The sequence below is a fragment of the Trachurus trachurus genome (assembly GCF_905171665.1).
Source record: "Trachurus trachurus genome assembly, chromosome: 3".
Classification (NCBI taxonomy): domain Eukaryota; kingdom Metazoa; phylum Chordata; class Actinopteri; order Carangiformes; family Carangidae; genus Trachurus; species Trachurus trachurus.
The window spans coordinates 26,936,125-26,958,037 of record NC_139893.1 but is presented as its reverse complement, the minus strand read 5'-3'; the positions used below and the strand labels follow the sequence as shown (position 1 = coordinate 26,958,037).

The 21,913-nt window shown below is 46.9% G+C and overlaps 2 protein-coding genes across 2 annotated transcripts in view; both read right to left on the bottom strand.

Moving 5' to 3' along the window:
- Positions 1-1,262: 1,262 nt before the first annotated feature.
- On the bottom strand, positions 1,263-14,540 carry slc9a5 (solute carrier family 9 member A5; the record flags this gene model as incomplete). Its single annotated transcript, XM_083998636.1, has 16 exons — positions 14,177-14,540; positions 10,725-11,027; positions 10,469-10,632; positions 9,130-9,208; positions 8,876-9,053; positions 6,768-6,988; positions 6,456-6,658; positions 5,991-6,080; positions 5,789-5,859; positions 5,514-5,640; positions 5,205-5,296; positions 3,950-4,076; positions 3,607-3,756; positions 3,314-3,383; positions 3,052-3,180; positions 1,263-1,852 (listed from the first exon to the last, which is right to left on the bottom strand). Exons 1-16 carry the CDS (start codon positions 14,514-14,516, stop codon positions 1,263-1,265), a joined length of 2,934 nt encoding a protein of 977 aa, XP_083854762.1. The 5' UTR covers positions 14,517-14,540.
- Positions 14,541-15,578: 1,038 nt separating this feature from the next.
- fhod1 (formin homology 2 domain containing 1) overlaps positions 15,579-21,913 on the bottom strand; it is a 33,904-nt gene continuing 27,569 nt past the window's right edge. Inside the window, exons 18-26 of the mRNA XM_083994718.1 lie at positions 21,529-21,684; positions 21,268-21,450; positions 21,055-21,174; positions 19,220-19,381; positions 18,950-19,140; positions 18,429-18,621; positions 18,018-18,186; positions 17,046-17,222; positions 15,579-16,242 (exon numbers count right to left, since the gene is read on the bottom strand). Coding sequence (XP_083850844.1) covers positions 16,160-16,242; positions 17,046-17,222; positions 18,018-18,186; positions 18,429-18,621; positions 18,950-19,140; positions 19,220-19,381; positions 21,055-21,174; positions 21,268-21,450; positions 21,529-21,684 — 1,434 coding nt within the window. The 3' untranslated portion in view covers positions 15,579-16,159. The remainder of the gene's footprint in view (positions 16,243-17,045; positions 17,223-18,017; positions 18,187-18,428; positions 18,622-18,949; positions 19,141-19,219; positions 19,382-21,054; positions 21,175-21,267; positions 21,451-21,528; positions 21,685-21,913) is intronic.

The window sequence follows — 21,913 nt, the reverse complement described above, 5'->3', positions numbered from 1 at the left end:
GATTTGATATGAGCAGCTCTGGGAGTAAATACACACCTCAGTCACGTTTCACCACTAGTGATGAAACACAAACGAGGCTTTAAGAAGCTTTTACCAGCTCAGGTTAAAGTCGACAGAGTCAAACTGTTTCACTCATCACGAGGTTCAGACTGCCCCCCTCCCTCCCCCCCACACACACCCACCCACCCCATTAAAGGACAAGTCCACTATTTTAGAACAGTGGTCTTCAGCCCAACCCCCTTAAATCAGCTGTGATGATGATGATGTTCACAGTGATGCACAAAACTTCTTCTTTAAGATGATCCACAATTCAGCGTCCATCATCAGGACTGATATGATGCTTCAGTTTTTGATTGATTACATATTTTAATTTATAGATTTGATCAACACTGGTTCTCCTATGAGGACCTAAAGAGGAGCAGCAGCAGCAGCAATGTTGATTGTGTCCGTGACGTGATTGATTACAGGTGATGACAGTGTCTACTGGGTAGTGATGAGGGATCGGCTGTAAACTGAATGTCAAACATCAGTGATCAATCAGAGCTGACGATGCCGCCAGTGCCGACAACACCAGACACAACATGAACCTGATGTTTGTCCTCAAATCTCATGTTCACACTCAAACTGGTATACACAACAATTACTTGTTCCTTCATCACAATGGAAACACACATTACAGTTTATCCTGACTCAAACCATCCTACTGCTCCAAACACTCACTACAGCACCACGTTTTCATCTGCTGCTGAACAGAGTCCCCAGGAACAACAGTTGTTTGAGAAAATGATGTTTTTTTTCTTTTCTTTTTTCTCAATCAGAGGACAGATGGACACAAACTGGTGTTTGAGTCTGAACGTGAGATTTGATGTTAGAAAATATAGAATAAATCAGATTTATGAATGAAATGTGAGTATGTGTGCTTGTGTGTGTGCATGTGTATGTGAGAGAGCTGTAATGAAGAATCTCTGTGGATGTTTCTGACATGAGGTCATATAATTTATAATATAAGATTTAATTAAAAATGTCCCCTCTCAGATGTGTGGACTTTTATTCTGAAAGTCCTGGGTGTCAGATAGGGTCAGAGGTCACGGCAGCTGGTGATGTGAGGATGATGACGATGCTTTGCCATCATCAGACCTAATGACCACATGATCCCAGAGGAGGGTGTGATTGGAGGTTAGAGTTGGTTCGTGATTGGACGGCCCGACAAGTGCGTTTGTGCGATTGTGTGTGTGTGTGTGTTACTGATCTTGGACCTGTGGTCACAGCTGGGTGGGGCCTCGGCTGTATGGCTCACTGCTGCCAGGCGGGGGCGCTGTCACCAGGCTCCTCAGGTAGACACAGGGGTTCCTCTTCCTCCCTGAGCCAGGGGCGGAGCCTGGGGGAGGTGGGGGTGGGGACAGGGAGGTGGGAGGCCTCAGAGACGACATGAGTGGCTGCATCTCCTGCAGTGCACCCCCCTCCTCCTCCTCCTCCTCTTCCTCCTCCTTCTTCTTCCTGTCGGGGAAGTGGAACGAGCCCTGCGACACCTGGGCTCCAATGGAGGAGGTGCTACCCCCCATGCTTCCTGGCGGGGTGTAGGAGGCCGGGCGGGGGCCACCCAGTCTGGAGAGGGCGCTCACCCGGGGGTGGACGGCTTCGGCAGGGGCAGGTGGGGAAGAGATGCTTTCCAGGGAGGAGATGCTCTGGTTCCAGGCCTGCTGCAGGTCCACAGGGATGATCTTTGTGGCCTCAACAGAGACACAGGGAGGGGGGGATCCCACGCTGCCTTTCCATGGGAGGTGGCTGTCTCCACTGGTGGGTGAGGGGGGTGCGGGGGGCGGACTCTGACTCCCCTCCAGAGCTGCTGGGACTGAGGAAGGAGACACAGGAGGACATAAACATGAACAAAAAGCTCCTCTACTAGCTGGCTTGTTCACTAATGCTACAGACTAGTTGGGGCTAGGGAGATTTAAAGGTCCAGTGTGTAATATTTGGCAAGGTTTATTGGCCCCAAAGATGAGGGCAAGGTCTCAGCACGCCTGAAGGCATAACCCAAAATTCAGATGAAGCTCCCGCACACTGTCTCACTCTCAGTTATCGTTTTATTAAAGCAACGTTTCAGTCAATGTGACCTTCATCAGGCATATCAAAACATCTCAACAATAATACATATGCAACTGGCCAATCAGGAGATTGGGGGGCTCAAGGTTTATTGGCAAAATCTGAATATACTACCCATGAATAATGTGTATAAGTTTAATCACTATAAAATAAAATTTGTTTGGTTTTTCGTAGCCTTATAAATATTCTTTTATATATACATAATAAGGGTCTTGTTTTAGAGAGAGTTGCCATCTTGTGCTGCAATGTTTGTACGGAAAATCCAGCCGGCCAGAAAGCGAGCGAGTGAGCGTTGCAATCTAGAATCTGAACGCTAGATGTCACGGTTTTCCCCCCAGTTTACACACTGGACCTTACTACTGTTAGCAGATGCTAGTCCTAAACTGGAGTGTGTGTGAAGGAGAAAGACCGGGGAAAAGAAGCAGAGCAGGGATGGACTGTGGAGGTGGGTCGGCCGATCGGAGGTAGCTGGTCTTCCAGGATGACACCGCCGCCAGCACAGACCTCGGCTCTCTTGGGAGCAGAGAGCTCCGTCTGGGTGGCTTTCAGTTCAGGGTTTTAAAAAGAACGATGGTGGATGTGTGTTGGTGCAACAGGCTGGTATTTAGGAGGGGAAGGTGCGTCTTCAGTCTTCACCTAACCACACCTCTTAGTTCTCTTATGAAAACCAGTCCATTTATTTGTGAAAAAACAGGGGGGAAGAGAAAAGAAAGAAAAGGAGGAGCTACAATCCCTCTACTCCTAACAACTAGCTAATTAGCCAGCAGATGAATTAGCCTTAGATTAGCCATAGAGCAAAGACATCCAACTGTGCCTACAGAGGCATACGCTAGCCACAGTAATTAAACAATCATGCACTGAAGTCTCTGCTCCACCCACAGGCCCCTCCTCTTTGACCATGTTTGGATTAGCTGAGAGTTAGAGGCGGAGTCAGGCAGTGCCTTATACCTGATTTTGGTCTCTGTTTGGGTGTCTCAGCCTTCCGTGCTATAAAGGTGATCCCAACGTCATCCTCCTTCTCTGGGTCTGAGTGTCCGCCCTTATCCTCCTCTGACTCCACAGGAACCACCACTGGGTCTGAACACAGACACACAGACACTCACTTGCAGACCTTTAATCCAGAACAGGATGTGTGAGTACAGGTGCAACAGAGGTGTTAAATGAAAAGGTGAGGTCACATCTTAGACCAGTGACCCCCACAACCTATTACCTTTGTCCTGCCAGCTGACGTTGCGTCTGGGTTTGTCGCTGCCGTCCTCCTTGGCATCGGATCCTCGGCGCTGTTGGAGGAAGAATAAACACACGAGTTCAGCTGCAGCCAAAACAGGAAGCAGACAACTTTCAATAAGCCAATCAGCATGCCGCTCTGTCATAACAGAGAGCGGCAACAAGACTGTAATCAGCAGATGAAGCCATTCATTAGGGCTGAATGCATGTGTGTTGCCTAAAAAAAAAGAACGAGACGTAAATAAGAGAGAGAGAATAAAGCTGTGTGTGTGAGACCTTCTTGAGGCTGCGCTCCTTCTTGTGTCGTTTGTATCTGGTGGATTTGAACGTCTCCATGCGGCTCCTCATGTTCCTCTGAAACACCTCACGGTCCTGACGCTCCTTCTCCCCCAGAGGCATGAAGTGTCGGCTGTAGTGGGACTGATACTGTAAAACACACACACACACACACACACACACACATATGATCAGTCCTGATGTGTTCATCCAGGTCACAGAGGTTTGAAAGATGTGTGTCATGATGCGTGGTTGACACCCAGAATCCTCAAGGACCCTTTGGTGGCAGGACCTCACTGGGGGGTGTCCACCTACAGCACATTGTGTGTGTATGTGTGTGTACCCGTCTCCTGGGTTTGTACAGGTTCTCTGCGAGGACGTGATGTGTCTCTGTGTCCTCCTCCACCTTGGCTCCGGGAACGTTGTCGATCGCCTGAAGGTCCAGACACACGCCGCTGCCGTTCTCACGCCTGGAACACGCCAACATCACGTTAGCCTGTTAGCATGATCCCACTGACATGACGTCTAGGGATGTCACGATTACTTGCTTTCACAATTAATTGTGGTATTAAACGCCACAATTAATTTATCGCAAAGATTCCTAAATACCGTCACTTTCCAAAATAGATTATATCGGAACCATCTTGGCAAATGTGCGCCAAAGTAAAGGCAAATGCACAGATACTGGTCCAGTTACCTAATGTAACATTGAATCGGTAGGAATTTAAAAGTTTGTGTGTCATTTGTAATTTAAAAAAAAGAAAGAAAAAAAAAGATTAAAATAAACTTAAAGCAGAAGTAAGCGGAATGTTTGTGTTAATATAAGTCTTAGTTATATCTTCCGATGGTAATCACTTATATAGAGTGTTTGGTCTGAAACACGGGTCTGTCAGTCACTCTGCTCTGCTGTAAGCCGAGGAGAAAACTTTCCTTGTATCCTACAACCTTTATCCAATGAGGAGAGAGAACAGCATAAAGGGGCGGTCCTCTCTGTGTGTGCAGCCAAGGAATGCCCGTGAATGTGGTGACGGGCAGGGACTGCTAACTCCATTGGCTGACAAGTAGTTTTCGCCTTTTTTTATTTGATAGCACAGTAGAGATAGACAGGAAAGGGGGAGGCAGAGAGAGGGGGAATGACATGCAGGAAAGGTCTGCCCGACGCGGGACTCGAACCGGGGACGCCTGCGTTGAGGACTGTAGCCTCGACATGGGGTGGCCGCTTTAACCACTGCGCCACACACCGGGCTGACAAGAAGTTAGCCAAAACGACCAGATCGTTTACTAATGCTTTAAACACTTGGTTAAGATGACAATTAATTCCCCTGGGGAATATAATTGGTCCTTTATTAATAGATACTTAAAATATTTTGTGTAAATAATTAGCTTCGTAATTATTTAGACTATATTTGATTTTACACATACATAGTGTTGTGAAATTAATTAATGCATAATAATCGTGATAATCGTAATACCGTAATTATTTCTCTGACAATAACTGTACCAAGAAAATCTATAATCGTGACATCACTTGTTGAGACACATCATTGAACCAGATACAGAACAGACAGTCTGAGACTGAGCCCCACACACTGACTCACAGGTAGTTGGTGACATTGGTAACCTCGGGGAAGGAGGCTCTGCTGGCCATGGAGGGCAGAGACAGTCTGGCTGAGGTCAAGACGTTCCCACCCTGCACACACACACACACAGGTTAGGGTAGGAGACCTGTACAGCACTAACGTGTCTCTGTGAGGTCAGTCCTCATCCTGAGGTCGTCTTGGAGACCAGCTGCAGGTTCTTTTCCCACTCATGTGTTTCCCTCCATGCCCGTTTTCTTTGAACAGTATGTATATATGTGTGTAAGAGACTGTCCTCAGTCTGCTGCTCCTCTGATGTCCCTAACTCACCTGATCGATGACATTGATGGCGTCTCTGATGTTGATCTTCTGATAGGCTTCCCATAGCTCACTCTTCCTGTACACAGACTTCCTGAGCAGCAGCTTACTCAGGTAGTTCTTATCAAACTGCTCCCACCTGGAGAGAGAGAGTCAGAGAGAGGGCACGGTAAGAACTGATGACCCAGCTCAATCACACGACCACAGCTCCCCCTGCTGGTCACTGTCAGTCATTGCACCAGTAACAAATCAATCACTGATGTCACAGTGATGTCATTATGACTCACTTGTCTCTCCAGTGGTGGTATCCCTGCAGCCCGGCGATGTCCTCTACAGCTGTCAGGATGTGGTCAAAGGCCTGAAGCACACACACAAACACATGCAGTTTAGGATGGATCACGTTTTTTGGTTCTTTTGATACCTGAAACTGTCTTGAGTCACAGAGAGAAGGGAAGAAGGAGAAGGTGGAGGAAGAGGAGAAGCTCTCACCCTTTCATGGATCTCCTCGTTGATTGTCGGCTTCCTGTTGGTGGAACGAGGAACTTTGAGCCACTTGACCAGAGGTTTGATGGTGAGACCCTGAGACAAAGACATCAACACACGATAAACATATGTCCCATGATCCTCTGCCGGAAGCTCAGTCTCAACATATAGAAGCAGACCAGACCTGAACCAGATCTGAATGGGACTGAAACCTAAACCAGACTTAAACCTGCAGAGACCAGTGTTGTAGTCTGTAGTTCTCACGAATAACCTTCAGAGGACGAACCTTCACCTGTGTCTGTTCCCTCCGTGCCCAGGACAGGTGTCACATGACCGTCCTGATCAGATACCTGAGATGCTCCAGTCTACACTGACCCACACAGAGTGGCCTTCAACAAGCACCTGTGGAATCTGGTCTTTTTCACCACACTCATCATCAGCTCACAAACACACACAGGAAGTGGCTCTTACCTGGAACATGACTGTGAAGAAGACGACCACGATCGTCGTGGCAACAAAGTAATCTTTGGCTCTCACTTGTTCGCCATCCAGGAGCACCACCAGGGCGAAGGCCACTGCCCCCCGCAGGCCACCATATGACATCACCACCTGGTCGATCTTGTCCAGAGGAACGAGCCGGAACCGGTTCAAGACCCAGGTCTGACCGATCACACCTGGAGGGCAGAGGTCACCAGAGGTCGGAGGAGTCAGGGTTAAACGATCAGCTGATCAACACAGTCTCTGCAGCAGGAGAGGGTGAAGGTTAAAGAGGAAGTGACTGACCCATGGCTCTGAAGACGAAGATGAAGATGAGGGTGCAGGACACCAGCCCCGTGTCCCAGGCCCATTTGGACTTGTCCACAGCCGAGATGCCGAGGAAGATGAAGATGATGGTCTCTGCGATGCTGGCCAGGGTCTTCATCGTGTACTTCACTGTTGTCCGAGACTTTTGGGAAATGTTGGCCTCCACATACTTATTGGCACCAATCCCACAGAAGGTCATACTGAGGGGGGGTCAGAGGGGTCAGAGGTTAAAACTCCCAGCAGCTGTTAGAGGGTTACTGAGGCAGCAGCAAAACCAGGTAAACCAGTGATGCCAGTAAAACCACTTTAATGACTCTGACGTCAAACATTAACAGATTAAAAAGGTTTAAAGGGATAGTTCAACATTTCGGCAAATGCGCACCATAATCCCTATAGTCATAGCAGTAGGTTCATTACCCTTAGTTGTTGGTGCATGTTGTTTTGAGATCAGCGGGGCAGAAACGTGAGCTGCTCAGTGAACACAATGGAGGTGAACGGTACAGGTCCCCTGTCCCTCAAAACTCATCAAATACAAAATCCAACAACTCCAAAACGCTCTCGTGGAGAAGTTGTAACCTGCACATTCACCACGCTATGAGATAATGTATAATTATGTAACATTACGACACATGAAGCAGAACTACTTGCGCTTTTAAAGTCACTCTGCCGAGCATCTGTGTCTGGAATGTGGTTCCAGCTGCATTTGCCTCTAAAACAACTCCGTCTCGTGACGTTACATTGTTATCTCATAGCGTGGTGAATGTGCAGATCACAACTTGTCCACGAGAGGGTTTTGGAGTTGTTGGATTGTGTATTTGATGAGTTTGATGAGGGACAGGGGACCTGTACCGTTACCTCAATCGTGTTAGCTGAGCAGCTTACGTCTCTGCCCCGCAGATATCAAAACAACATGCACTGATAATTAAAGGTAATGAACCAACCTACTGCTATGACTATAGGGATTATGGCAATAGGTAAAAAATGTTGAACTATCCCTTTAAGAGAGAAATGTTAAAGGAGAATTCCGGTCATTTTTGACCCCTAAATCGTTGTCCTGATGGTCACCCAGTGTTGGGGGGAGCAAAAAATGTGACTAAAATTGATGCAGGCAAGCCAGAGTTACACCATGGCTACAGTAGTAATAAACGGTCGAGCAGTGCAGTGGTACTGTCCAAAATATCTCCGACCGTTTATTTTTGTAAAGAAATCATCACAACAAGGAAAAAGTGTTTGTTTCTGTGGCAGGGAGAAGGCGCTCTGCGATCGGCTAGTAATGTCTTTCCAGGAGGTTCCAGAGTTCGGCTGAGTGATTACATGCAAAAACACAAAGTTTATACTGTTTATACTCAGTATAACCGTACAGTTTATGAGTTCAGTGGTGTGTCATAAGAATTCGAGTCATGTACCATAGATATTTGATTGTTTTTTTAGTGTTTGGTGTGGTTGAAAAAATTGCCCCCATACTTTAGCGTTGTCGCTAGCGCTAGCGCCGGGTAGCCATGGTGTAACTCCGGTTTGCCTGCATCAATTTTAGTCGAGTATTTTGCTCACCCAACACTGGGTGAGCCCTAACGATTTAGGGGTCAAAAATGACCGGAATTCTCCTTTAAGCATGAGACCAGTGTGTGATCACTGGCCGCACTGGTTCTACTGATTCTACTGGTTATACTGGTTGAACTGGTTGAACTGGTTGCACTGGTTTAACTAGTTATACTGTTAGCCTACTGGTCATGCTGGTTATATATAATGTTGGTAGAGTTTAGAGTTTATTTATGTAGCACACATTTAAATGCAATGGTGCACGGAGGGAACGAAGCCAGTTGGCTTGTACATAAGTTCCACCCCTATAACAAATTACAGCAAAACAAATTTCTATGGCTAACAAATAAACATAGAAAAAAAGGAGATAAAGTGCATACATAATCAACGTTATATGAGCAAAATTAACAAAAATGAGAAACAAATGGAGAGATAAAGAGCAAAATGATTCAGTAACAAATAGAGACAATGGTAGTTACTCTGGTTGAACTGGTTTGAAGTGGTTGAACTGGCCATATTGGTCACTCTGGTTTGAGTGGTAGACTTACGACAGGATGGCGGACAGTGAGAAGAGCTCGGCCGTTAGATACGCCAGATAGACGAGCAGGAAGACGAAGAGCGGCTCGATGATTCGAACCTTCTTGGTGAAGCGAGTGATGAAGCCGAGGATGACGGCGAAGACCAGACCCACCAGAGTCCCCCCGATACTGACGATGAGGAAGGAGGCTGAGGAGGAAGAGGAGGCAGGGTGAGGTCACAGGTCAGAGGTCAGAGGTCATGGTGCTCTGTCCCATGGACTCACCGACTCCTTTAAAGTAATCAGCTGTCTGAACGTTGGCTGGTCCCACCTCCACAAAGGAGATGTAGACTTTATACAGGACCTGCAGCACGGAAACAGAGAGCATCATGGGAAACTGGCGGACAGTTTCACACACTAGGTCATCATCAGCTGTTGTTGTTGAGAAGATAAAGTCTCGAATTTCACTATAAGAATCAATACCTTTAGGCCTGGTACAAACATGTTATATATCAATGATTCCAGATGAGCTGCCTGCTAAACAGCAAAGCGATCAGGAAGCATCACCGACTTCTTGTTGCTACTTTTACAGCTCACAAACTGGCTGCTACCAGAGCCAGATGGAAAATACAAGAAGAGGAGCAGCTAGTGTAACTATGGGAACAACATCAGTGACGTTATGATGTCTCAGGACAAACCATAATAGGGTTTGTTGTTGTTTTTCTTTCTGGAGTCATGTTTCCACACAAGAGTTTCTGCAAGATCCAGTGGTTGTGAAGTTGTTACTACAAACAGCAGGTGTGTGTGAGTTAGTGTATAATGTAACACAACACCACATCACATCACATAATATAGAGAAAGTTATGATTCACATGAGACTGACAGTGTCACCGTGGGAACACTAAAATCACTGTTATTGTTTCCCATGATTCCTTGGTGTGGTGGTCTGTGTCTAACATCTGTAATGTCTCTGTCATCTCTAGCATCTCCAACGTCTCTAATGTCTCTAACGACTCTAACATGTCTTTCACGTCTCTGACGTCTCTCAGTTGCTCCTGATTCCCACACTCTGTTATTTTCCATCTGTGGTGGATTAGCTCATATTCTGAGTGCTGCGGGGGATTAGAGCGCTGCACAGTTAATCTGCTTTAATCTCACAGTACTGACTCAATGTAACCGTTTGCTCTTCTCACTGCTGCCGCTTCATCTCACACACACTGACATCTGACCTCTGACCCTGTCAGGATATCTGCTGACCACATCTGGATCTGTGTGAGGTACATGATCCAGCTGCTGTCACTGACACACAAATGTGCACGCGCGCACACACGGACACACGCGCGTGCACACCCACAACTGATACCAAATATGTCGCTGCTTGTTCTGACCAACTATTCATGGATTACTGAGCTTCAGAGAGTGGCCCAGAGGCTCCGCCCCTTATGGAGGGGTCGGTTCAGAACAGAGAAGGTCCAGAGAGAAGAGAGACGAGACAAGACACCTGTGGACAAACCTGTGGACACACACAAACACAACTACACACACAGAAACACTACAACGAGACTGAATTCATTTCTTCTCTCTTCCATGTGTGTGTGGGTGTGTGAATGTGTCGTGTTCTCACCACGGTGACGGCGTCGTTGAGCAGCGACTCTCCAAACACAATGATGAAGAGCATGTCATTGACATGAACCTCCTCGAACACAGCGATCACGGCCACCGGGTCCACAGCTGAGATCAACGCCCCGAACAAGAGGAAGTCCATCAGATCGGCCTGCACGCGCTCATCTGCACACACACACACATACGCATGGATACAGTAACTAAGACATGACCCCGCTGACCCATGGTCTCAGTGACCTATGACCTTTGGGACTGACCTATGACCCCCAGGAGTTTTGCGGCGTACAGACAGAAGCCGGTGCAGAAGGCGTTCCACAGCGTGCCCACCACGGCGTACGTCAGGATGGCCCCCAGGTTGTCGAAGAAGAGGCGGGCCGGCATGAAGTAGCCGGCATCGCCCACGATGGTTGGCAGCAGGAAGAGGAAGAAAAGGGCGGGCTCTAGCTGATACAGCTGCTTCTTATTGGCTATGAGGACGATCCCACCGAGAACCAGACCCAGCAGGATCAGCATACAGCTCTCGGGGACCACGGTGGTGAAACGCTGTGAGAAGTGGAACACTGCAGGAGGAGGAGCACATGTCACAGTAAGTGTGTGTGTGAGGAGCCATTCATGGTCTGCTGCGAGTGATCTTGCTCTCTCTCTCTCTCACACACACACACACACACACACACACACACACACACACACACACACACACACACACACACACACACACACACACACACACACACAGTGACAGTGTTCATACATCACAGGAGGATGAAAGAGGAGCTGGTGATTCATTAACTTAGATCAGACACGGCTGATGCTTTAATGAGCTCTGACTTTTACGTCTGTTTATATGTGTTTACATGTTGTGAGCTTGATGTAAATCCACTCATAGAGTCTGTGTCTCCTCCTCCGACCTCTGATGTTGCTCTAAATGAAAAATCGTTTGGTCTACTCTGAAGCTCATTTCCAGTAGGTGACTGAAAATAAAAGTTTCTTCACGATCATGTGGCGAGTGGGTGGAGCCAGATGTCAACACAGTGAGTATCTGTAGATGATCTAATGCCAGTATGAATCCTAAACAAATATCTAGATGTGAAGCTGAAAGCGAGTCTGTGACTGTATGAGGAAGCGGGATTTCCTGTTCTCATATCTACACTTAAACACAGCATCACGGCCTGTGTGTGACTCTGAGATGAACCTGACAGCGACTTCCTGTGTCAGCTCAACTCCACCCATAGATATATATCAGTCAGTATATATACAGTATATATCTATGAACTCCACCCAGCTGATAGAGACGGGGGGGGGGATCATGATGGCAACAGAAGACAACTAAAGACACACACACCACACACACACAGATGGTCACTGTGCTGTTCAGACAAAGTGTTACACAAATCAGTTACATGATCCTTCATCACCATGGAGACACAGACTGTAGTGTATTCTGACTCTCTCTCACACACACACACACACACACACACACACACACACACACACACACACACACACGCAACACGTGTACAAGCACAAACAAACATGAGATTCATCACACAGCAGTCTGTCTCTGCTGTGTGATGAAGGCGTGTTACAGACCACAATGACACTGTGATAACAGTCGCAACGACAGTCACAATAAACACAGCAACAGACACAACTGTTACAACATCAGTCACAATAGCTGCCACAAATAGCCCACTCACAATGGTCGCAACAGTAACAACAGCCACAACAACTTTTTTTTTTTTTTTTTTTTTTTTACAACAGTCACAATAACAGGCACAAAAACAGTCACAACAGTTTCAAAAGCCATTACGATAACAGTCACAATAGTACGTTGTCAGAACCACAGTAACAACAGTCATAACAATAGTCGGTAACACTTTATTTTAAGGGGTCCTTGTTCCTGTGTATCTACCTAATTAATTACAGTGTAATTACCTATGTAACCGTATGTAATAACATGTACTTACATTGTAAATACATAGTGTATTTTGGTGTACTTACAGGTTGTTACACTTGTAATAAGAAATGCCAAAGTGGCCTCTCTCTTTGCACAAGCATTTCTTATTATATACACAGGAACAAGGACCCCTTAAAATAAAGTGTTACCTGTCATAACAACAGTCACGACGGTCACAACAGTTATAACAACAGTTGTAGCAGTCACAACAACAGCCACAAACGTCACACCATCAACTACAACAACAGTTACAACAGCGACAACAACAGCCACACAGGGAAACTAGATGACTTGGAGATGTTCACGTCACGGTGAAGTATCTGAATAAACAGTGAGTAGGCTGGAGATACACGTTCTCATCCTTCATCTTCAGGTCACCACTGACTCTGACTCTGAAGCACCTGATGGACATTTCTCTGATCTCAGGTCTGTTTCGTTAAAGCTGCAGAGACTCAGGACAACTCAACTCCACCTCCTCTCCCTCACCTCCACCTCCAGCAGCTGCACATCATGACATGAGCAGCGGGCCGAGGCCGAGGAGTGAGTTGGTCCTCCGCTTCACTCTCGGTGTGTAGCTCTGTAACACTGTGACCTCTGACCTCCTCTCTCTCTGTGTCACTGCTTGAGCTTAATGATTAAGAATAATCAAAGTTTGATATAAATCAGGCCGTCAGTGATCCAGTGGTTTGGCAGCTCAAGTCGTGGTCACATGACCAGAGATTCGGCTGAATGAACAGAGCCTCAGTGTGTGTGTGTGTGTGTGTGTGTGTGTGTGTCAGTAACATGTCGACATTAATAAGCAGCGAGTATAGGATGTTATTGTCCTGCTGCAGTGACTCACCAGGCAGCAGCTCAGGAAACACGACTCTGTGTGTATGCCTGTGTGTGTGTATGGAGCCATGACGGAGGAACAAGATGTTTGAAGAGAAAAGACAGAGGAAGAGCGGAGGAGGTGGGAGGAGGAGGGGTGAGGAGGACTGGGGTCGGACAGACAGTGGAGCCCTGTTGGTCTTGTTCTGCTCTGACTCCTGAGGCGTTAAAGGAACTCATTGGTTTGAGTCTAAACTCTTCACCAATGTCACGGCCACTGCTCCTTCACCAGGAACTGGGATTTAAAACGGACAGTGAACGATTCATCTTCGATGATCATCAGACTGACTTCAGATTAGCTTCACGCAGAGACATCATAATGTTTCCTGTTTGTAGACGTGTAACGGCTCTGATCAGCTGCTCTTCTCTGTTTGATTCTCTCTGTTATTGACACTTTTCTGTCAGGTGCTGAGGCTCTGCTTACGTCCTTACTGTGAACACCACATCTTCCCTATACACTCTTCCATCAGACCACATCAGGTCTGATACACAAGTTCTACAAACTTGTTTCAGAGTTGATCAGTAAATAACGCAGAGTTAGGCTGCAGAAACTATAAAGATCTTCAGATGTGTCTGATCACGTGATGAATGTGAAGAAGTGTCCATCTGGACCTGTTGTCCTTCTACAATTCAACAGCCTGAAGAAGGCTCTGACAGACTCAGTGTCACTGTTTCACTTCAACTCATCTATCCCAAGAGTTTCAGTCCCCCTTATTATTATTACATCATTAGCTCATGTAAACACAATAGCTAGCCTACAACATTACATCCTATCTGATCTGTAATCTCCATGTTAGCTCCTGCTCACTAAGTTTTACGGACTGAACTGATCTGAAACTGCACTCTGGTCAAACTCACACTCACACCAACACACACACTTACAGATCTTGGCCACACTGGCCACCAGCAGCCAGATAGCGATGATGTACGGAGTCTGGACGTAGCTCCACTCCCACTGGACCACCCGGTACCCTCCGCCGTGGTGATGCTGCTGCCCCCCCTCTTCCTCCTCCGCGGGGCCGGCCGGCTCCTCCGCCGCGGACCGGGCCAAGGCGATGCCGGGCTGCGGGAGGAGCAGGGGCGGCGCGGCGGAGGCGGAGGCGGGGACCGGCGGGGAGAAGCCGAGCCCCGGCCCCCGGAGCGGCGCAGAGCCCGTCACGGACAGGTCGGCGGCGGCCGCCGTCAGCAGCAGCAGCAGCGGCGTCAGACCCAGCGGCAGCATCTTCCCCGCGGAGCTCAGCGGGAGGACATCCCCCTGTCCTTTATATAGCTACACACCGAGACACCGAGAGGACGCGGAGCGGCGGAGGGAGGGAGGGAGGCCGGTAGCCGGTTTACAACATCAACACACTCTCACTCACACACACACACAGGCTCCGGTAAGACACGGAGGAGGAGAGGGAGGAGGAGGAGGAGGAGGAGGAGGGGGAGGGGGCACCGGGCCTGGACACGTGACCCGCCCCGCTCCACTTTAAAGAGACGGAGGCAGAGTACAGGTGTAGACACGACACAGACCATGAACCATCACCTAAACCTGTCCGGTGATGGAGCTGGAGTCACGTCAAGTCACTTTTAGGCTTAGGCTATTTATATTTCGCCACTTTTCTTTACAAGTTGACATGATGACATCAGTTCATTATTGTCGGGTTTAATGATAGATAGATAGATAGATAGATAGATAGATAGATAGATAGATAGATAGATAGACAGACAGACAGATGGATAGATAGATAGAGAGAGAAAGAGAGAGAGAGAGACACTATGAATAGCAGATGGTTGTTAATTGTAACAGTAACAACATCACAGGTGATAGTGAGCCTGTTATAACCAGATAACTAGGAGGAGATAAACTGTTGGATTAGAAATAATGAACAAACATAATAATAATCGTGATGCCCTTGGATCGATCACATCAGCAGTCAGCACTCAATTAATAACTAATTAGTACACCACCTGGTGCAGGTGTCTCCTGCACGTGGACCAGTCTCCCCCATCGTCAGACACTGACTGTGCCTCATGTTTCATGATTGTTAAGTCATTATTGACACGTGATTATTGGAAATAACCAGATAACAACGTAATAAGTAAATTAAAATGTTGTCTTTATTAATGTTACCTGCACACATTATCATCTTTACACAACTTTAAGTTAAAACAGTGTGTGTGAACAGTGAGGAAGCTTTTACCTGCCAGTCACACACACGCGCACGCACGCACGCACACACACACACACACACACACACACACACACACACACACACACACACACACACACACACACACACACACACACACACACACACACACACACACACACACACTGACTTGAGGTCAGAGGTCAGAGAGAACACCTGGAATGAAACCACACACTGCAAAGTACAAAAAAAAACAAAAAACACCACAACTGTGCTCAGAAGAAACGACTGTAAGCACACACACATTCACACACACACATATGCGGTGCTGAAGCAGTGACATGTGATTTGTGTTCATCAATTTTGTACCTCATAAGTGAATTTCGTGACTTAAGTTGAAGTTTGTGACGTGACACATTCACCCTGACTTTCCAAACTCTTAAAGGTTTTTTTCGAGGACTTCCCCATGCAGGCTGGAGCAGTAACAGACAAGGGTTATTCTACTTCCTGACCTCTAACGACTCGTCTAAAAGGGCCGCCCCCTGCTCACATCACCTGTAAAACTTTATTAAACAACACAATTGTTATAGTTTCCAGGATGTTTGAAGCCGAGTGTGCCTGAAAAGTGGAGCTAAAAAAAAGTTTGTTCAGTTTGAATCCGGTTGATGAACACAGGATGACTCCATGGGCTGGTCTGGATTCAGTGTCTCTGATTAGACTGATCAATTGATCAGACTCTGTCTCCTGACTTGTTGTTGAGTCCCAGAGCCTGAACCACGTCCACACTGAGGCCGCTTTTCAGAGTCCTCCTCACTGAAACACACACACATACACACACATTAGTAGACAGGAAGCAGTTTTTTATATTTTGCATCATCACATTGTCACTACCAGTAACTGTCGCCTACAGGAAGCAGCTTCATGTCTCGTGTTTGAGTTACTAAACTTTTTCCTTAAACATCTTTGTTCTGATTCTGGAGTCTAGAAAACACATCATTAGCAGCAGCTTGTGTTAGCACTAAGGCTTAGAGATACTTTATTGATCCCAAGGGAAATTCAAGTATTCAGTAGCAGCACAGAATATACATAATATAAAAAGTAATATAACACAGAGAAAAAAATATATACAAAAAAAAAGTTAGCAGTGTCTTCACTTTGTATTAGCACTGTGTTAGTAAACACAGTGCTAATACATTCTACTGAATTCAGAAGGGGAAGGTCCACAGAAAGAGCTTCTGCTGTTTTTTGATAGGAAACGATGATAAGCTGATAATCACAGGTAAACACGACCTGCAGGTGACCTAGACTCCTCTGGTCCGACTCATTTCCGTCCTGTATAAGGAGCAGACCGAGTTCTGAGGGTCGGGTCGTCCTCCACCACAGAGGGAGTTGGGTAGAGGGGGTTATTATCAGATTTACTCTGGAGGTGAAAACACTGATATGAAGATAGTGTCCTGTTGTGGACACAGTGCTGCTGTTGTCTCAACAGAGTCTGAACCAGACCGTGACCTTCATAAGACCTGAGACCAGACGCAGGACCTGGTCTCGGGTCCAGGGTTCATACTCAGCATTCTGGGACAGTCAACTACCATCACACGATTAAGACATGCACTCACATGACTTCCTGTTGAGTCTGGACCGTTTGCGGGTCTTGGGACTGGATGCTCTGTCTGTTGGATTCTGGGTAACAGATTTGACCAGTCGGTCCATGATTTCATCTGTGGCGTCATCCTGGGGGGAGGTCCCGTCTTCTTTGGCTACAGACATCTGTGGTGGACTCACCCTGCCCATACCTGCAGACCCACACCACAACCAGCACCAGATTATTCACCAGGTCTCAACCAAACCAAGTCTCAGGTGAACCTGAGGAAACGGTGCCTCTCAACTTCCTGCTTCGATGCAGAACTTCTAGCCTTGAACAGGTGAAGATTAAACAGTCAAATGTGGTTTATTAACTGTAACTTCAGCAAGTATTTTTACTATGACACTGTAACTATAGGAAGTAGTTTCTCTTCTGGTCACATGTCTGTCTCTATGCCTGTGTCCAAAATCACTCACTCACTACTCCCTACTCACTATATAGTGTGAGGACTATTATTATTAGTGAACTCACTCACTTTTTCAAATGAAAAAATACTTTCGGACACTACTCTGCCGCACAATTACTTACATATTAACGTTGCGTAATTAAAACGTTCCAGATCAATGGTGACTGCGATTGTAACCATGATCCGTGACCACAATCCATGATGGGATAGTGTTCTCTATCCTGTATTTGTCTTTCCCTATGTTCTACTTTCTGTATCCTGTATTTGTCTTTCCCTATGTTCTACTTTCTGTATGTAAAGCGTCTTTGGGTCACTGAAAAGCGCTATATAAAATAAATGAATTATTATTATTATATAGGGAACATTAATAATCACTAAACATTCGAACACCACTACAAAATGGCGTAGTGTGTAGTAGTGAGTAGTGAGTGATTTCGGACACAACCTATGTCTGAGGTCCCTGTGATGTCATCAGCTCTATAGAAACAGTTCTGTGACCTGTTGACAGGCCGTTGTCATGGAGACAGAGAAACGTCTTACTGCGGATGGCTCTGGAGCGCCTCAGGCCTCGGGGGTCTGTGTTGTTGCTGCTGATCAGCAGGTTCTTCATGTTCTCATGCTCCTCCTCCTGACCAGTCTCCGCCTCCGCTGCCACGGACACAGGGGAAGGACTGTCCTCATGAGGCACTGCCCCCGAAAACTTCTCCGTCTGAGAGAAAGATGAGGAAGAGGAGGAGTCAACAGATCTACAGATGCTACGATGAGAGGAATCAGAACAGGGTGCATGATGGGAAGTGAAGGTTTTATATGATCCTCATTAAACTACGCAGACATCATCCACAGCTGGATCCAGATCCAGACCACTGATCATTGTGTTACTGGTCTGGCTCTGCAGGGGTTGTGTTGTGCCTATGACCTTTGACCTCTGTGACCTCTGTGGGTCAGGGTTACCTCAGTGATCATCTTGCCCCGGGTCTTGGTTCTCTCTCTGTGGGCGGCGCGTTTGCGTTTTAGGGTGAGGACTCGCTCTCTGGTCGTGCGATACTCCAGAGCGAACTCACTGACGATGCGACAGAAGCTGGTGACCTTGATGTCTCGGACCGAGGACGACGGCTGACCCAGGAACAGCAGAAAGGAGTGAAACCTAGAGGGGAGGGGGCGCAGTGGTCACTGCAGTGAACCCTCTGTCTGATGGTGACCCAACTCTAAATGCAGCTAAGAACCCAAGATCCAAGGCGACCAAAACACAGAAACGAATGCTTAGCACCACATCTGTCTGACAGCGGACAGATGTGAAGAAGGAACATCCAGGAAACAATATTACTGATCGATTTGTCAAATAATGAACTTTGTACAGAAAATTACAATTAATCAGGAGTCAACTAAAGGGTGTTAGCGGTTACATGTTGCTAAAACTAAACTTAAAAACAGCAGCTCTGGATATTACATCTAGTTTAGTGTGTGTGTGTCACCTGTTGATCACCCTCCTGTGCACCACCTTCAGGATGATGATCCTCTGCGTGCAGTCCTTCAGGAAGTCCGTCAACTTGTTCTTCAGCACCGCCTTTGTCTCGTGTTTGGCCACCACCTTCAGGTTGTCCCATGATGCTTTGCAGCGTCTCTCCAGCTGGACCAGGTTCTCTGAGAGCAGCTCGAAGTCCACCTGGAGAAAACATGGCCTGGTCAACACCTGCCTCTACCTGAACCAACACCAACACAGCTACAGAGCAGGAGAGTCGTACTTTGGCTGAGCGAGTGATGGCGGGAATCTCCGAGTACACGTCAGAGCATTCTGGGTTATTTTCCACCACCAGGCTGCAGGTGTGATGCAGCAGAGACTGACGGTGAACCGTGTCCTTCACCTCCACCACCTTCTCCAGGTAACCCAGCTCGAAGCCTTTAGCCTGCACACACACACACACACACACACACACACACACACACACACACACACACACACACACACACACACACACACACACACACACACACACACACACACACACACACACACACACACACACACACACACACACACACACAGTAGTATCACACAAGAGTATGAGATTAAAGCAGCTGTTGTCTACTCAAACACAATTTGCAGGGTCAGAACCTCATCAGAACACGCTTCCCCTGGACTTAAGAGGTTCTGCATCGTTTTTCTTTTTTTTTTTCAAGGCAGAGTTAAAAACTCACCTGTTTCAACAGGCTTTTGAATTGCATGTTAACTAATTATTGTGCTCACTGTCACTGTTTTATTTTGTCTTTCTCCGTTTTCTATTTATATTCTGTTTTAAAATGTTTGTGAGGCACTTTGTGACCTCGTGCTGCGAAAAGTCCTATATAAATAAAGGGTAACACTTTACAATAAGGGTCCCCTAGTTAGTACATTATTAAGCATTAATTAACTGTTTACAGATATATTAACAATCATTATTATGTATTACTTAGGAATAGGAAACACATTAATTAATGTAGCCTATTAGTAAGCAGTTAATTAATGTTTACCACTCAAAGTTAGTTAATAAATTATTAAGTAATAATAAAAGTTGAATTATGTAATTAGTTATTATTATGTATGCATTACTCAGCATTAAAGGGACAGTATGTGAGATTTACCCCCATCTAGCGGTGCGGTTGCATGTCGGCACGTATTCTTGCTGTTGCGTTTACGTAAAATCGGGCAGATGTCAGACAGACAACACACGCTGCATGTATCAGGATAAACAAGCCTCCATGTAAACAAACGTTCCGCCAGCACGAGGCAAAACAATACAGGCGTGACAATATGTTGTCATGGTGATGTCGTATTGTTTACCTGACCCACGTTTTACCGGCTTTCTCTCGTAGAGTAAAATAACATCCAGTTGGTTTGCCGACGGCGTCACTCACGGCGTCATTCAGGTGTCTGACTGCACCTGAAGGCAACACCAGTGCCTCCGTCCTTCCTCACACTAGCTACACGGTGGTGACAGTTTTAACAGGCGCTGTCTGGAAAACTTTCTCCCCGAGCCGAGAAGCTCCGGCGGCCCGAGTTTGAGGTTACTTACAGCCACGGTGACACTGAACGTAAAACATGGCGATTCAACATGGCAGAGAAGGTTCAGTGAACCCCCCCCTGTATGTTTGTAACGACTTGTAACATCTCATTCTAAGGTACGAGAAAGCGCTCGTTTGTATGCGGGCGCGATTCCACTTCAGTGAAATACGTATTTATGAAAGCGATATTTGATTTTTGTCAATAAAAAGCCAATAAAGTCCCATACTGTCCCTTTAATTAACACATTCGTTTATATATTAATGCTTAATAATGTACTAACTAACGTTAATTAAGGGACCCTTATTGTAAAGTGTTACCAAATAAAGAATTATTATTATTATTATCAGGCAAAAGAAACATGAATAAACACACACCTGTCAAACCTGTCACACTTATCACAACTGGCACACCTATTAAATTTGACATACTTGTCTGAACTACATCACTGCTGTGAGGTGTGTTCAGAGTCAGACATACTGGCAGGTGTGTATCTGTGTGTGTGTGTGTGTGTGTGTGTGTGTGTGTGTGCACCCTCACGTTGGAGCTGTTGAGGAAGTTGCCGATGGCGAGCAGCGTGGCGAGGATCCTCCTGAAGGTCTGGTTGGAGGCGAGCTGCTCCATCCCCAGCTTCAGGTCGAACAGCGGCTCGGCGATCTCCTGCAGGGGGGGCGACACCACCTGAGCTCAGCAAAAATGTGACAGATGTTTTGCCACATCCCACCCCCCAGATGTGCAGTTACGTTGCGTTACCTTCTCCAGAGCTTCGTAGTTGAGCTTGTAGGCCCAGAGCTGCAGGCGGGGGGTCAGGGCGCTGATGGAGGCCAGGCTGCACAGGAACTGCTCGGCGGTGCCCAGAGGGACGTCGGGGTTGGCCAGCTGAGCCTCCTGGATCCTCTGCTTCTCCTCCTCAGTGGGGGTCATGGTCAGGATCTTCTACTCAGGACAGATGGGAAGGGGTCAGCTCAGTCTGGTTACACACACACACACAGTCGGACATGAAGTGACCCGTACCTCGATCCCCTCCTTGCTGATGGCAAACTCATCAAAGTTGAGAATGGCGGTCTTGATGACATGGACGGCCGGCAGCACGGTCATCCCGATGTTGATGGCATTGCTTCTCTTTGGGTCAAGAACCAGGATCTCAGACTTCTTGGTCTCAGGTCCCTTCTGCGCGCACACACACACACACAAACACACTCAGAGTATGTCCCTGTAGGTTTGCCGCCTCTGACTCAGGTGGTCATGATTCACATCTCCCTCTTGTGGCAAGAGACAATACTACAAAACAGACACTGAAAACTGCTGAAAGCTTAGGGCGTATTCACACTAGGCTCGTTTTGTTCACTTGAAACTGACTTTTTCCTTGGTGCGGACCTTTTGTGGAGGCGTGTATACA